At 55.7% G+C, this 15601-nt stretch overlaps 2 protein-coding genes and 1 gene segment (V, D, J or C); 1 reads left to right on the top strand and 2 right to left on the bottom strand.

The window, feature by feature from the left end:
- Positions 1-9419: 9419 nt before the first annotated feature.
- LOC137486842 (feather keratin Cos1-1/Cos1-3/Cos2-1-like) lies at positions 9420-9722 on the top strand. Its single transcript, XM_068212366.1, has one exon. The coding sequence runs from the start codon at positions 9420-9422 to the stop codon at positions 9720-9722; it is 303 nt and encodes a 100-aa protein (XP_068068467.1).
- Positions 9723-10928: 1206 nt separating this feature from the next.
- Positions 10929-12118, bottom strand: LOC137487066 (uncharacterized). Its single transcript, XM_068212711.1, has 2 exons — positions 12067-12118; positions 10929-11569 (listed from the first exon to the last, which is right to left on the bottom strand). Exons 1-2 carry the CDS (start codon positions 12116-12118, stop codon positions 10929-10931), a joined length of 693 nt encoding a protein of 230 aa, XP_068068812.1.
- Positions 12119-12700: 582 nt separating this feature from the next.
- On the bottom strand, positions 12701-14260 carry LOC137487065 (T cell receptor alpha variable 1-2-like). The segment is given in 3 exon segments: positions 12701-12721; positions 12921-13237; positions 14082-14260. Coding segments are annotated over 3 exon segments (387 nt in total).
- Positions 14261-15601: the final 1341 nt, after the last annotated feature.

The following is a 15601-nucleotide window of genomic DNA, read 5'->3' as shown; positions in this document are numbered from 1 at the left end:
CCTTGGGGAAGAGCCAGGACTTACCCAGGAGCTGGGCCAGGAAGACAGTTAGGATGAGGTATGCGAGGTGCATGCCGAGAGCAGCTGCGTGTTTGCTGAGTGAGGAAGAGTCCGAAACCACGTGGCAGCCCCGAGAGAACAGAGCTGCCGGGAACGACTCTCGGCGGAGCAAAGGAAGCAGCGGCGGGAGCAGGCAGAGCAATGAGCTGTCCTTGCAGTGCCTGAGATGCTCCTTGTGCGTTTCTCGCTCGTCCAGCAGCAGCCCCCGAGGCTCCCTCAGCCACTGGCACTGGGAGCATTCCGTGCCTCTGGGGCCTCGCTCACGGCAAGGGACTGTTCCCGCTCAGCTCGCAGTGGAGTCCTCACCTCCGCAGCTGGAATGGCCAGCTCTGCTGCACAGCCAGGCCTGGGCACTTGGGAGCTCAGGGGCTTCTTCCCCACTGGGGTTTCTCACCCTCCCGAGGTGTCCTCAGCTCTGTGAGATCACTGCTAATCTCCAGATCTAGAAGGTTTTTGGGGAACTCCAAGGCTGGAGGCTGCAGAGCCTCACAAGCATGCCATGGTGGTTGTTCCCTAATCTCATAAGACCTCCTCAAACCTCCATTATCCTCACGTTTCTCTTTTCATTTCTTGTCACTGACAAAGCTCAGCCTGAGCCACTTGACAGCACTTTCCTAATGGCCCATCAATTAGAAGCTGGAGAGCTCTGAGCTCCCTCCTTCTCTCCTTTATCACCTACTGCCAGATTGGTGTCATTGTGTGCTTTCTTAATCGCTTTTCCTTTTTCTTTGTTCTTCTCTTTGGAAATGAAAATGGACGTGATGTGATCCTTAGAGAACCAGACACTCTCACCTTTCACATGCCCTGACTGTGGCCTCTGCTGAACTTGCTCAGCCCAAGGAGCTCCTGAAGATGCTGAAAGGCTCCTGTCCCCAAAAGGAATTGGGGTCTCTAGAGCAAGTCTCAGGCGAGAAACCTCATGTGGAGCTCAGTGTTTCACATTTCTCCCTCCAACACTTGCAGCATTGCTCGATCCTGGCATCTGCTTTTCAGGATAACTGAGACGTTACTAACGTGAAGGGAAAGGGACAAATCTGTTTTGGGTGGACGATGGCTGTGACAGAGTCCTCAGGAGATTTGATATGCTCCTCTGCTCCAGCCGAATAATTGTTTTCCCTCTGGGATGTTCTACTATTTAAGGAACATGCTGAATGCACATGGAGAGTTGGTTGGGGAAACGAGGGGATGAGAACAAGAGATGTATAGATGTGATTTCCGGGCTCAGGTGGGATGGAAAGCACATCTGCCCTACACATGCAGGTGAGAATGCTGCTTGTTATTCACCTGGCAGTATGGAACAGAGACATTTCCGCAGGGACAGAGATGAAGATTTTTTTGTCACTTCAGAAAGCCTCACAGAAAACCGCTCTCATGCCATGACCTGGTTTGGTGACAGCACTGCATGAACGAGCTCCTGTGTGCCTGTCAGTGCTGCTGCTTGGTCAGTTCCCAGCCCAGGTGAGCTGGAGCAGCTCAAGGAGCATCTCTTTGCTTTGCAAAGCGGCTGAGAGCAGCAGCAGGAGTGGCCGGAGGGCCAGAGGCGCAGGCGGCAGCAGTTTGGTGTGAGGCGGCGGCGGGCTCGGGAGCGCGGGGAGGCCGGTGTGTGTGTGGCGAGCGTGTGAGCGCAGGCTGCGGGCGGGCTGTGAGGCGTGTGCGGGGCCGTGCGGGGCTGTGCGGTGCCGGTGCGTGCGGGCTCGGGGCAGAGGAAGGAGCTGCGGAGCCGCGCGGGGCCCGGCGGCCGGAGCGGCAGCGCCCCCTGCTGGCCCCGGCCGGCCCCGCCCGCGGCGGTTCGTGCCCGGCCGCAGCCCCGGCTCCTCTGCCCGTGGCCCCCAGCGCGCAGTAATACACGGCCGCGTCCCCGCGCCGGGGCCGCCCGAGCCACAGCGCGCTCGAACGCCGGTCTGCCGACACCGACAGGCGCCCTTCAGGGACTCGCACCTCCTTGGAGCCTTTAGCAGTGACCGCCAGGAGTTCGGGCGTTTGGCCTGGCCGGTGACGCAAGAAGTAGATAAAATCGCCAGTCCGGATATTGGGGTGTGAGCATTTCATGGTGATGCTGGTGCCTTCGGTGGTCTCCAGGAATGGCTCCTGCTGCACTTGGGCTCTGACTGCAGCCACTGCCAAGGAGAGAAAAGGAACAAATCTCAACTCCTACTTTCTATCCAGCTCTGCCTGCCAATCCCCAGACCAAAGCCCCCAAAAGCAGTCAGGAACACAGAGAGATGAGGAGGAAAACAGTTCCCATAAGATGTCAAGATATGCAGCAATGGAAGTGTCCAGGAATCCTTTGTGGAGAGATTAATGCGAGAATGATAGAGCGATTAGGAGAGTCACTGGAGAACGGGAGGCTGTGGGAGAAAGCACAAAAAGAGAAGAAGAAAAGTAACAAGGACTAAGGACTGACTTAATGATAAATTAATTCATTATAAATAAGGAATGCTTGTGCAGGTTTTGGCATAGAATAGAGATTTAGGTTGGAGAAGAGGGAGGGATGAACGGGAGAACAGCTCTCCCGAAGAGGTCTGTGAAGAAGCCAGGCAGGACGGCAGCCTGCCGGGACCTGCGGGATCACCCCATCCCCGGACCGCGGTTCCCCTTCGGCACCCCCGCGCACCGAGCAGCAGCGCGGCCAGCGCCGCCGGCCCCGCGCCCCGACACCGCCGCATGCCGCCGCTCCGCCGGCCGAGCCTCGCTGTGCCCCTCAGCCCCGGCTCTGCTGCGGCCCTGCCGCCTCCTCTCCGCCAACGCCAGCTCCGCCCCGGCCGAACTCAGCCCCCGCCTCTCCCGGCACCAGCACAGTCAGCGACACAAGGACGTTTGGCACGGCCAGGCACAAGAGACAGCTGTGTCCCATCGCACGCAGCAGCCACACCGCTTGGGAAGCAGATCCAGCCTGCGCCCATCTGCAGCGGGCAGCTGCCGGCCCCACTCGGCTGCACTCAGGCTGTTTGTGAGCCTGGGAAGCTGCTGCTCCGTGCTGTTCAGGGCCAGAGCAGTGCTCGCTGTCCCTGGCAGAGGCAGCAAATTCCCTCCCGATGAGGGACACACACGGACAGGGCCAGGGCCGTGCTCAGCAGGGTGGAGCCACAGACAAATCCGTGCTTCCCGTGTGTCCATGCAAACGGGGCTGCTCCAAGAGCACACAAGGCAGGAACACACAACCAGCCCTGGGCTCTGCTGAGGACATGTGGGGCCAAAAGCAGCAGGGCTGGAGTGTGCCAGGACAAGATCCCAGGCAAGCAGAGCGGATAATTTTCTTTCCTAAGAGACTGCACAATGCAGAAAGGAGTCAAAATTGTACAAAATAGTTAGTCAAGGAAACTGCAAGAATGAATGCAGTCCAAACCACCAGACCATTGTACACACATGGGGATGCAACTTCTGGTGACCACTGGGGTGAGATCAGGGTGCCTTCCCCAAGCTCAGCCTTGCCCTGACACATCCCCTCCCTGCCCCGGGTTGTTGCACAGCCGAGGAAGCTCCCTGCAGCAGGGTGTCTTGCAGAGCACAGAGGTACAAGGCACTGTCAGAGAGCTCCACTTCCTCCAGCTGCAGGACACTGTATTTGCCCGTGGTGTTGAGGTGCGTGCTGATACGGCCGCTGTGCTTGGGGCCACTCCCGGCTTGATAGGAGACCAGCTGTGGGGCTCGGCCTCTCTGCAGCTGGTACCAGAGCAATCCCCTAAAATCACTGCTCTGGTATTTGCAGGTGGTGTGGAAGGGGTGTCCCTGCTTCACCGTGACTGCTCCATCTTCCTGGGTGACCGTGTCCTGCCCCGTGGTGCCTGGAAGAAAGTGATGGTGAGCAGCTCCACAGGGAAGGGCACCAGATAGGAAAAACGAATTGGGTGCAAAACCAATCTGCAAAAGCAGATGTGCAGAAGGACAGGTGAGAGTGATTTTGGGCAGGATTTCAGAGCTGTCAGCACGAGAGGACCCTTAGAAGAACTGCTCTGTGTTCCTGCTCCTACTTCTGCTGCTCAGAAGACCTGGGAACAGCCTAACTTTTAGGTACTCAAACAGGCTGAGGAACGCATCGAGATACAGCAAAAGGATTCATTCTGCTTCTGCATGCCTGTCACCTCGGAGGTTCCTCAGTCCCTGGGTACACACAACGCTGAGCTTGGGAAGAGGGAGCCCTGGTTTGTTGGCAGCGCAGAGAACTCTGGAAGCCGTGGCAGAGCTGTGTCAGCCTGGAGGCAGGATGGGATGCCCTGTCAATGTCAGTGACAGGAGAACTTTTAGGTGCCTGGGGCAGGTTTGACAAGATCTGGGAATTTACATTAAAACAGGAGCATGATGTGACTGTCGAGATAGCTGAGATCTCCTGAGGTGACTGCAGAAGGATCAGATAAGAGAGGTAGAGGGAGATGGCTTGAAGGTGAGAGAAAAGACAGAGAAGGGGTCTGAGATTTCTCTCCCTTTCCTTTTTCCTGACAAATCAAAGAACTTCTTGAGGTAGCACTTGCAAAACCACAAAGGGGAACCGATTTTTCTCAGCCTTTCCACTCTAATCACTGATATTTCCCTACAAGTTCCTGATAAAGCTATTGAGGTTTTCCGGGGGTAAGAAAAAAAAAAAAAAAAAGAAGAGAAAAAGAAGGGTGCCTTGGGGAAGAGCCAGGACTTACCCAGGAGCTGGGCCAGGAAGACGGTGAGGATGAGATATGCGAGGTGCATGCCGAGAGCAGCTGCGTGTTTGCTGAGTGAGGAAGAGTCCAAAACCACGTGGCAGCCCCGAGAGAAAAACAAATTGGGTGCAAAACCCTGGTGGAGAAATCTCTCTTCCGTACAGTGCAGTCCTGTGATGTGGTGACGGACAGGTGAGAGTGATTTTGGGCAGGATTTCAGAGCTCTCAGTACAGCAGGACCCTGAGAAGAGACGGGCTGTGTCCCTGCTCCTACTTCTGCTGCTCAGACGACATGGCAACAGCCTAAATTTGGTGTGCTCAAGCAGGCTGAGGAACCCATCGAGGTACAGCAAAAGGATTCATCCTGCGTCCCCATCCCTGTCACCTCTGAGGGTTTATCGATCCCTGAGTACACACAACGCTGAGCTTGGAAAGAGGGAGCCCTGCTTGTGCTGGCAGCCCTGGCAGAGCTGTGTCAGCCTGGAGGCAGGATGGGAAGCCCTATTAATAAAATGAAATTAAAAGCATAGTGGTGCCTGGGGCGGGTTTGACAGGATCTGGAAATTTACACAAAAATAGGAAGAATGTGGGATTGCAGAGACAGCTGAGATCTCCTGAGGTGACTGCAGGAGCATCAGAGGAGAGAGAGGCAGAGGGAGATGGATTGAAGGTGAGAGAAAAGACAGACAAATAGTCCGAGATTTCTCTTCTCTCCCTTCCCCTTTCCCTTACAAATCAAAGGACTTCTTGAGCATACACTTGCAAAACCACAAAGTGGAACTGATTTTTCTCAGCCTTTCCACTCTAATCACTGATATTTCCGTACAAGTTTTGATAAAGCTATTGAGGTTATCCTGGGGGTAAGGAAAAAAAAAAAAAAAAAAAAAAAAAAAAAAAAAAAAAAAAAAAAAAAAAAGAAGAGAAAAAGAAGGGTGCCTTGGGGAAGAGCCAGGACTTACCCAGGAGCTGGGCCAGGAAGACAGTGAGGATGAGGTATGCGAGGTGCATGCCGAGAGCAGCTGCGTGTTTGCTGAGTGAGGAAGAGTCCGAAACCACGTGGCAGCCCCGAGAGAACAGAGCTGCCGGGAACGACTCTCGGCGGAGCAAAGGGAGCAGCGGCGGGAGCAGGCAGAGCAATGAGCTGTCCTTGCAGTGCCTGAGATGCTCCTTGTGCGTTTCTCGCTCGTCCAGCAGCAGCCCCCGAGGCTCCCTCAGCCACTGGCACTGGCAGCATTCCGTGCCTCTGGGGCCTCGCTCATGGCAAGGGGCTGTTCCCGCTCAGCTCGCAGTGGAGTCCTCACCTCCGCAGCTGGAATGGCCAGCTCTGCTGCACAGCCAGGCCTGGGCACTTGGGAGCTCAGGGGCTTCTTCCCCACTGGGGTTTCTCACCCTCCCGAGGTGTCCTCAGCTCTGTGAGATCACTGCTAATCTCCAGATCTAGAAGGTTTTTGGGGAACTCCAAGGCTGGAGGCTGCAGAGCCTCACAAGCATGCCATGGTGGTTGTTCCCTAATCTCATAAGACCTCCTCAAACCTCCATTATCCTCACGTTTCTCTTTTCATTTCTTGTCACTGACAAAGCTCAGCCTGAGCCACTTGACAGCACTTTCCTAATGGCCCATCAATTAGAAGCTGGAGAGCTCTGAGCTCCCTCCTTCTCTCCTTTATCACCTACTGCCAGATTGGTGTCATTGTGTGCTTTCTTAATCGCTTTTCCTTTTTCTTTGTTCTTCTCTTTGGAAAGGAAAATGGACGTGATGTGAGCCTTAGAGAACCAGACACTTTCACCTTTCACATGCCCTGATTGTGGCCTCTGCTGAACTTGCTCAGCCCAAGGAGCTCCTGAGGATGTTGAAAGACTCCTGTCCCTAAAAGGAATTGGGGTCTCTAGAGCAAGTCTCAAGCGAGAAACCTCATGTGGAGCTCAGTGTTTCACATGTCTCCCTCCAACACTTGCAGCATTGCTAGATCCTGGCATCTGCTTTTCAGGATACCTGAGATGTTACTAACGTGAATGGAAAGGGACAAATCTGTTTTGGGTGGACGATGGCTGTGACAGAGTCCTCAGGAGATTTGAAATGCTCCTCTGCTCCAGCCGAATAATTGTTTTCCCTCTGGGATGTTCTACTATTTAAGGAACATGCTGAATGCACATGGAGAGTTGGTTGGGGAAACGAGGGGATGAGAACAAGAGATGTATAGATGTGATTTCCGGGCTCAGGTGGGATGGAAAGCACATCTGCCCTACACATGCAGGTGAGAATGCTGCTTGTTATTCACCTGGCAGTATGGAACAGAGACATTTCCGCAGGGACAGAGATGAAGATTTTTTTGTCACTTCAGAAAGCCTCACAGAAAACCGCTCTCATGCCATGACCTGGTTTGGTGACAGCACTGCATGAACGAGCTCCTGTGTGCCTGTCAGTGCTGCTGCTTGGTCAGTTCCCAGCCCAGGTGCTCTCAAGGAGCAGCTCAAGGAGCATCTCTTTGCTTTGCAAAGCGGCTGAGAGCAGCAGCAGGCGTGGCCGGAGGGCCAGAGGCGCAGGCGGCAGCAGTTTGGTGTGAGGCGGCGGCGGGCTCGGGAGCGCGGGGAGGCCGGTGTGTGTGTGGCGAGCGTGTGAGCGCAGGCTGCGGGCGGGCTGTGAGGCGTGTGCGGGGCCGTGCGGGGCTGTGCGGTGCCGGTGCGTGCGGGCTCGGGGCAGAGGAAGGAGCTGCGGAGCCGCGCGGGGCCCGGCGGCCGGAGCGGCAGCGCCCCCTGCTGGCCCCGGCCGGCCCCGCCCGCGGCGGTTCGTGCCCGGCCGCAGCCCCGGCTCCTCTGCCCGTGGCCCCCAGCGCGCAGTAATACACGGCCGCGTCCCCGCGCCGGGGCCGCCCGAGCCACAGCGCGCTCGAACGCCGGTCTGCCGACACCCGCAGCTGGCCTGCAATGGCCGGCACCTCCTTGGTGCCTCTAGCAGTGAAGGCGAGGAATTCGGGTGCTCGACCCGGGAGATGACGGTACCACTGGATCCACTCGTTGGTCTGGATTTTAGAATGTGAACAGCTGATGTTGATGCCGATTCCCTCGGTGGTCTCCAGTGACGGCTCCTGCTGTACCTGGGCTCTGACCACAGCCTCTGCCACGGAGAAAAAAACAATCAGTTTTCTTTTACAGAAAATGCCATGCAAGGGGGAGATGGGAGAGGACGAATGATCAGAGCGAAATTAGATATGTTTGGGAGAATTGAGTCGAGAGACACTATTTCTCTGAGAATCTATGAGGGAGGTCTGAAGATAAATCAGAAGGAAATGTCAAAAACAGACTCGCTGAGAGGGATGGATGGATGGATGGATGGATGGATGGATAGATGAATTGATGGATGAAGACATGGAGTTAAAAAGGCAAACTTTGTAGCAATGACATCATGAAGGGAGAAAAATGTGAGGGCAGAGGAGGGGACAGAGGGTAAAAAAGAACTGAAAAGGAACAGGAGGGTAAAAAATTAATCTTGAGCTGAGGCCGGTCTCACATATCCCGCTGACCCGGATGCCCCTAGCTGCCAACGCAGCTCACCGAGCAGCAGCACGGCCAGCGCCGCCAGCCCCGCGCTCCGACACCGCCGCATGCCGCCGCTCCGCCGGCCGAGCCTCGCTGTGCCCCTCAGCCCCGGCTCTGCTGCGGCCCTGCCGCCTCCTCTCCGCCAACGCCAGCTCCGCCCCGGGGCACAGCCCTGCGCCGGCGCTGCTCGGGCTCTCGCCCACTCCTGGCAGGCAACGGAGGGGAGGCGATCGAACTGGGAGTGGGGCGGTGCTCGGGTATCTGCGCGTCGGAAGCGGCGGGGCCTGGGTGGGGGAAAGAGTGGATCGGACTGGTGTCATGGAGCTGAGGATTGACAGGCCTTGGATTTCCTTCGCTCCCATCATCAGTTCACTCACATCTCCCCTTTGCTGTCATGTAGGGGACTCCCGAATTGTCCTTCAGGGCACTGCAAAGAAACCCACTGACATGGATACAGGAGCTGGGCATAAAGCCTCAGCCTTTCTCCATGTCTACGAAAGCAAACTGATGCAGCACAGAGGAGAGCAGTTCTGCCCTGGCCTGGAGAGACCTGCCTGTGTGTCTGTGTGTATGTCCATGTTTCCGTGTGCTTGCATGTGTGTGAGCACTCCCAGCCATGCTGAGGCACTCCCAACATTTCAAAGAGAATCAATCTAAAAATTCAAACATGGGTGAAACCAACCTTGTTGGGGCTGGCAATCGGCCGTAGAACAGCGCGATGTTTAGAGCAGCTGGAAAAGGAGGGCTCAGGAAGCAGGGAGTGCATTTCAGTGCCTCTTCCCTGGACAAATCTCCTACAGGCTGCTACATCTTTGTTCAACTGCACCCAGGCTCCTTCTGAGTCTGGAAACCAGGGGAGTCTGAAGCTCCTTCCCTTTCTCTTACAAAATGATCCGGTAGACAAATATCTCTGTGGAGGTTGTTTTCTTCCGTGCTCAGTCCACTCTCATGGCAGAGATATTTGGGGGACATTGTGTAACAGAGAAAAGCTGAAATGTGGCTGCAGGGGCTCTTGCTTAAGAAATTAGGAGGGAGACTCCCTGGGCCAGGCTGCTATTTGCAGGGCAAGAAAGAAAGCTCCTTGCCAAGGCTCCAGCTCCCAACTCAGGAGTGGCCTTGGCTGCTCTCATTCACCCTTGTGATCTATTTCTCGTCTTCTTCCTGTCCCAGGTGCACTTTTGACTTTGAGACATGTCCTGCTACACCCCGTGCTGGCCATGCCGGCCCTGTGGCCCCACCTCGCTGGCCAACAGCTGCAATGAGCCCTGTGTCAGGCAGTGCCAGGACTCCACCCTCGTCATTGAGCCCTCCCTCGTGGTGGTGACCCTGCCTGGCCCCATCCTCAGCTCCTTCCCCCAGAACACCGCCGTGGGATCCTCCACCTCGGCTGCTGCTGGCAGCATCCTCAGCTGTGACCGAGTGCCCATCAGCTCTGGGGGCTGTGACCTGTCTGGCATTTCCAGGTGCTACAGTGGCAGAAGGTCCCTCCCCTGAAGAAGGTGCTATGGAAGCCCCATGGAGACAGCTCAGATTACTCAGAACATGGTGCAGGGCAAAGGATGGACATTTTTCAGTGTTGGTAGCAGGACAGCTGGAAGGCTTTGCCTTTCCCTTTTCTTTGTTTGCTTTGTCTCCCCTTGGCAGTAAGGTGCCACCAAGTGCAGCCTGGTGGGGACCATCAGTCTCGTCTCCCTATCTGGGGCAGGTAGACTGGCACCGTGTGGGAACCTCTCCACTGCCAGGGAGGAGGGACTCTCAGATGGCCCCGGGCTGCCAGCACTGCTGTTGTGCACTTGCAGTGAGTTTCCTTGTGTCTTTGTGACTCATTAAATCTCCCTGCTGCATTCAGGCCTGGTCTCTCTGCAATCATTCCCCCCCTGCAGATGCTCTCCAAGCTGTCGAAGATAAAGGGAGCCTACCAAGGGTGGGGCCCCAGAAGACCTGCTGTGTACAACCAGAGCAGTGCTGGTGGGAGATGTGGTGGCTGGAGGCCGTTTTGGGCACAGCAGCTATGAAATGGCAGAGTTTTCAATGGTATGTAAAGGAAGGGAAATCCACAAAACCGCTACCCTGGACTTCCAGGGGGCAGAATTTGTCCTGTTCAGGGCCAGTGGCCTGTTGGACAAAGATTTGTAACGTCCCTTGGGAAGCAGTCCTTTAAAAGAAAGGGTTCCCAGAAGACTGGATATACTTTAAGAAAAAAAATCTCGAAGGCACAGGAGCAGCCTGGCCCTATGTGATAAAAGATGAGGAGGTGGAGGAGAAGAGCTGCCTGGCTGAGAAGGGAGCATTCCCAGGAATTCGGGGAATAAAAAGAGGGTGTCTCACATTTGGAAAAAGGGCAGGCAGCTCGGGAAGAGTTGGAGGATGTCATTAGGTCATGCAGAAAGAAAAGTAGAGAGGACAAAGCTCAGTTAGAACTTAATCTGGCCAATTCTGAATGGGATAATAAAGAGTGTTTTTACAAATACATTAACGAGGACCGAGGATAATCACCATTCTTCATTGGACACCGTGGGGAATACATTCAGCAAAGCCGAGGGTACGGCTGAGGTGCTTAACAGCTTCTTTGCCTCAGTCTTCAAGAGTAGGATTGATGATCATCAGGACAACTGGCCTGCTGATCTGGGAGACAGGGAAGGTAACCGGCATGGATCTCCTGTAATCCAGACGGAGAATAGTAAAGATTTGCTAAGGCACTTAGATGCTCACATGTCTTTGGGAATGGAGGGGATTCGTGCTGGGGAGATCAGGCAGCTGGGGCAAAAGCTGATTAAACCAGTGCTGAGAAGAGGGGCAGAGGAAGGTCGGTGACTCCAAGCTGGTCGGTGGCTCGGTGCCGGTGTCGATGGTGGAGTCAGTGCCGGTGCCGGTGTCAGTGCAGGTGTCGGTGCCGGTCCCATTGCCGGTGCCGGCAGCGCCCCGGGATCCCGGGCCGAGCGGGGCGAGGCGGCCCCGGCGGCCGGAGCGGCAGCGCCCCCTGCTGGCCCCGGCCGGCCCCGCCCGCGGCGGTTCGTGCCCGGCCGCAGCCCCGGCTCCTCTGCCCGTGGCCCCCAGCGCGCAGTAATACACGGCCGCGTCCCCGCGCCGGGGCCGCCCGAGCCACAGCGCGCTCGAACGCCGGTCTGCCGACACCGACAGGCGCCCTTCAGGGGCTCGCACCTCCTTGGAGCCTTTAGCGGTGACTGCCAGGAGTTCAGGCCTTTGGCCCGGCAGCTGACGGTAGAAGTGGATGTAATCGGAAGTCCGGATATTGGGATGTGAGCATTTGATGGTGATGCTGGTGCCTTCGGTGGTCTCCAGGAATGGGTCTTGCTGTACTTGGGCTCTGACTGCAGCCACTGCCAGGGAGAGAAAAGGAACAAATCTCAACTCCTACTTTCTATCCAGCTCTGCCTGCCAATCCCCAGACCAAAGCCCGCAAAAGCAGTCAGGAACACAGAGAGATGTGGAGGAAAACAGTTCCCAGAGGACGTCAAGATATGCAGCAATGGAAGTGTCCAGGAATCCTTTGTGGAGAGATTAATGCGAGAATGAAGGAGCGATTAGGAGAGTCACTGGAGAACGGGAGGCTGTGGGAGAAAGCACAAAAAGAGAAGAAGAAAAGTAATAAAGACTAAGGACTGACTTAACGATAAATGAATTCATTATAAATAAGGAATGCTTGTGCAGGTTTTGGCATAGAATAGAGGTTTAGGTTGGAGAAGAGGGAGGGATGAACGGGAGAACAGCTCTCGCGAAAAGGTCTGTGAAGAAGCCAGGCAGGACGGCAGCCTGCCGGGACCTGCGGGATCACCCCATCCCCGGACCGCGGTTCCCCTTCGGCACCCCCGCGCACCGAGCAGCAGCGCGGCCAGCGCCGCCGGCCCCGCGCCCCGACACCGCCGCATGCCGCCGCTCCGCCGGCCGAGCCTCGCTGTGCCCCTCAGCCCCGGCTCTGCTGCGGCCCTGCCGCCTCCTCTCCGCCAACGCCAGCTCCGCCCCGGCCGAACTCAGCCCCCGCCTCTCCCGGCACCAGCACAATCAGCGACACAAGGACGTTTGGCACGGCCAGGCACAAGAGACAGCTGTGTCCCATCGCACGCAGCAGCCACACCGCTTGGGAAGCAGATCCAGCCTGCGCCCATCTGCAGCGGGCAGCTGCCGGCCCCACTCGGCTGCACTCAGGCTGTTTGTGAGCCTGGGAAGCTGCTGCTCCGTGCTGTTCAGGGCCAGAGCGGTTCTCGCTGTCCCTGCCAGAGGCAGCAAATTCCCTCCCGATGAGGGACACACACGGACAGAGCCAGGGCTGTGCTCAGCAGGGTGGAGCCACAGACAAATCCGTGCTTCCCGTGTGTCCATGCAAACGGGGCTGCTCCAAGAGCACACAAGGCAGGAACACACAACCAGCCCTGGGCTCTGCTGAGGACATGTGGGGCCAAAAGCAGCAGGGCTGGAGTGTGGCAGGACAAGATCCCAGGCAAGCAGAGCGGTTAATTTTCTTTCCTAAGAGACTGCACAATGCAGAAAGGAGTCAAAATTGTCCAAAATAGTTAGTCAAGGAAACTGCAAGAATGAATGCAGTCCAAACCACCAGACCATTGTACACACATGGGGATGCAACTTCTGGTGACCACTGGGCTGAGATCAGGGTGCCTTCCCCAAGCTCAGCCTTGCCCTGACACATCCCCTCCCTGCCCTGGGTTGTTGCACAGCCGAGGAAGCTCCCTGCAGCAGGGTGTCTTGCAGAGCACAGAGGTACAAGGCACTGTCAGAGAGCTCCACTTCCTCCAGCTGCAGGACACTGTATTTGCCCGTGGTGTTGAGGTGCGTGCTGATACGGCCGCTGTGCTTGGGGCCACTCCCGGCTTGATAGGAGACCAGCTGTGGGGCTCGGCCTCTCTGCAGCTGGTACCAGAGCAAGGCATTAAAATCACTGCTCTGGTATTTGCAGGTGGTGTGGAAGGGGTGTCCCTGCTTCACCGTGACTGCTCCATCTTTCTGGGTGACCTTGTCCTGCCCCGTGGTGCCTGGAAGAAAGTGATGGTGAGCAGCTCCACAGGGAAGGGCACCAGATAGGAAAAACGAATTGGGTGCAAAACCAATCTGCAAAAGCAGATGTGCAGAAGGACAGGTGAGAGTGATTTTGGGCAGGATTTCAGAGCTGTCAGCACGAGAGGACCCTTAGAAGAACTGCTCTGTGTTCCTGCTCCTACTTCTGCTGCTCAGAAGACCTGGGAACAGCGTAACTTTTAGGTACTCAAACAGGCTGAGGAACGCATCGAGATACAGCAAAAGGATTCATTCTGCTTCTGCATGCCTGTCACCTCGGAGGTTCCTCAGTCCCTGGGTACACACAACGCTGAGCTTGGGAAGAGGGAGCCCTGGTTTGTTGGCAGCGCAGAGAACTCTGGAAGCCGTGGCAGAGCTGTGTCAGCCTGGAGGCAGGATGGGATGCCCTGTTAATGTCAGTGACAGGAGAACTTTAAGGTGCCTGGGGCGGGTTTGACAAGATCTGGGAATTTACATTAAAACAGGAGCATGATGTGACTGTCGAGATAGCTGAGATCTCCTGAGGTGACTGCAGAAGGATCAGATAAGAGAGGTAGAGGGAGATGGCTTGAAGGTGAGAGAAAAGACAGAGAAGGGGTCTGAGATTTCTCTTCTCTCCCTTAACTTTTCCCTCACAAATCAAAGAACTTCTTGAGGTAGCACTTGCAAAACCACAAAGGGGAACCGATTTTTCTCAGCCTTTCCACTCTAATCACTGATATTTCCCTACAAGGTCCTGATAAAGCTATTGAGGTTTTCCTGGGGGTAAGAAAAAAAAAGAAGAGAAAAAGAAGGGTGCCTTGGGGAAGAGCCAGGACTTACCCAGGAGCTGGGCCAGGAAGACGGTGAGGATGAGGTATGCGAGGTGCATGCCGAGAGCAGCTGCGTGTTTGCTGAGTGAGGAAGAGTCCGAAACCACGTGGCAGCCCCGAGAGAACAGAGCTGCCGGGAACGACTCTCGGCGGAGCAAAGGAAGCAGCGGCGGGAGCAGGCAGAGCAATGAGCTGTCCTTGCAGTGCCTGAGATGCTCCTTGTGCGTTTCTCGCTCGTCCAGCAGCAGCCCCCGAGGCTCCCTCAGCCACTGGCACTGGCAGCATTCCGTGCCTCTGGGGCCTCGCTCATGGCAAGGGGCTGTTCCCGCTCAGCTCGCAGTGGAGTCCTCACCTCCGCAGCTGGAATGGCCAGCTCTGCTGCACAGCCAGGCCTGGGCACTTGGGAGCTCAGGGCCTTCTTCCCCACTGGGGTTTCTCACCCTCCCGAGGTGTCCTCAGCTCTGTGAGATCACTGCTAATCTCCAGATCTAGAAGGTTTTTGGAGAACTCCAAGGCTGGAGAATGCAGAGATTCACAAGCATTGCCTGGTTTGTGTTCCCTAATCCCATAAGGCCCCCTGAAATCTCCTTCATCCTCCGGTTCCTCTTGTCCCATCTTCCCACTGACAGAGCTCAGCCTGAGCCACTCGACAGCACTTTCCTAATGGCCCATCAATTAGAAGCTGGAAAGCTCTGAGCTCCCTCCTTCTCTCCTTTATCACCTACTGCCAGATTGGTGTCATTGTGTGCTTTGTTAATCGCTTTTCCTTTTTCTTTGTTCTTCTCTTTGGAAAGGAAAAATGACTTGATGTGATCCTTAGAGAACCAGACACTCTCACCTTTCACATGCCCGGACTGTGGCCTCTGCTGAACTTGCTCAGCCCAAGGAGCTCCTGAGGATGCTGAAAGGCTCCTGTCCCCAAAGGAAATGGGGTCTCTCGAACAAGGGTCTGGAGAGAAACCTCATGTGGAGCTCAGTCTTTCAAGTGTCTCCCTCTAACCCTTCCAGCATTGCCAGATGCTGGCATTTGTTCTTCTGGATGCTTGACAGGTTACTAACGTGAAGGGAAGGGACCAATTAGTTTAAGGGGGAAGCTGGGTGCGAACGAGCGCTTCGATGATTTGAAATGCTCCTCTACTCCTACCGATTTATTGTTTTCTTCCCAGATGTTCTACTGTTTCAGGAAGGTGCTGAATGCTCATCCATGAGTGTTTGGGGAAAAGTGAGGATGGGAATGAAAGACGTAGAGAAGTGAAATCCAGGCTCAGGTGGGATTGAAAGCACACCTGATTTACACATCCAGGGGGGAATGCTGCTTGTTATTCACCTGGCAGTATGGAACAGAGACATTTCTGCAGGGACCGAGATGGAGATTCCTTTGTCTCCTCGGAAAGCCTCACTGCAAACTCCTCTCCCCTGATGAGGTGACAGCACTCCGTGAACCAGCTCCTGTGTGCCTGTCAGTGCTGCTGCTTGGTCAGTTCCCAGCCCAGGTGCTCTCAAGGAGCAGCTCTTTGTTTTGCAAGGCGG

This window comes from Anomalospiza imberbis, chromosome 22 (genome assembly GCF_031753505.1).
Source record: "Anomalospiza imberbis isolate Cuckoo-Finch-1a 21T00152 chromosome 22, ASM3175350v1, whole genome shotgun sequence".
In the NCBI taxonomy this organism is placed as follows: Eukaryota; Metazoa; Chordata; class Aves; order Passeriformes; family Viduidae; genus Anomalospiza; species Anomalospiza imberbis.
Note: the sequence above shows the minus strand (reverse complement) of the source record. Positions and strands in the feature narration are given on the sequence as shown.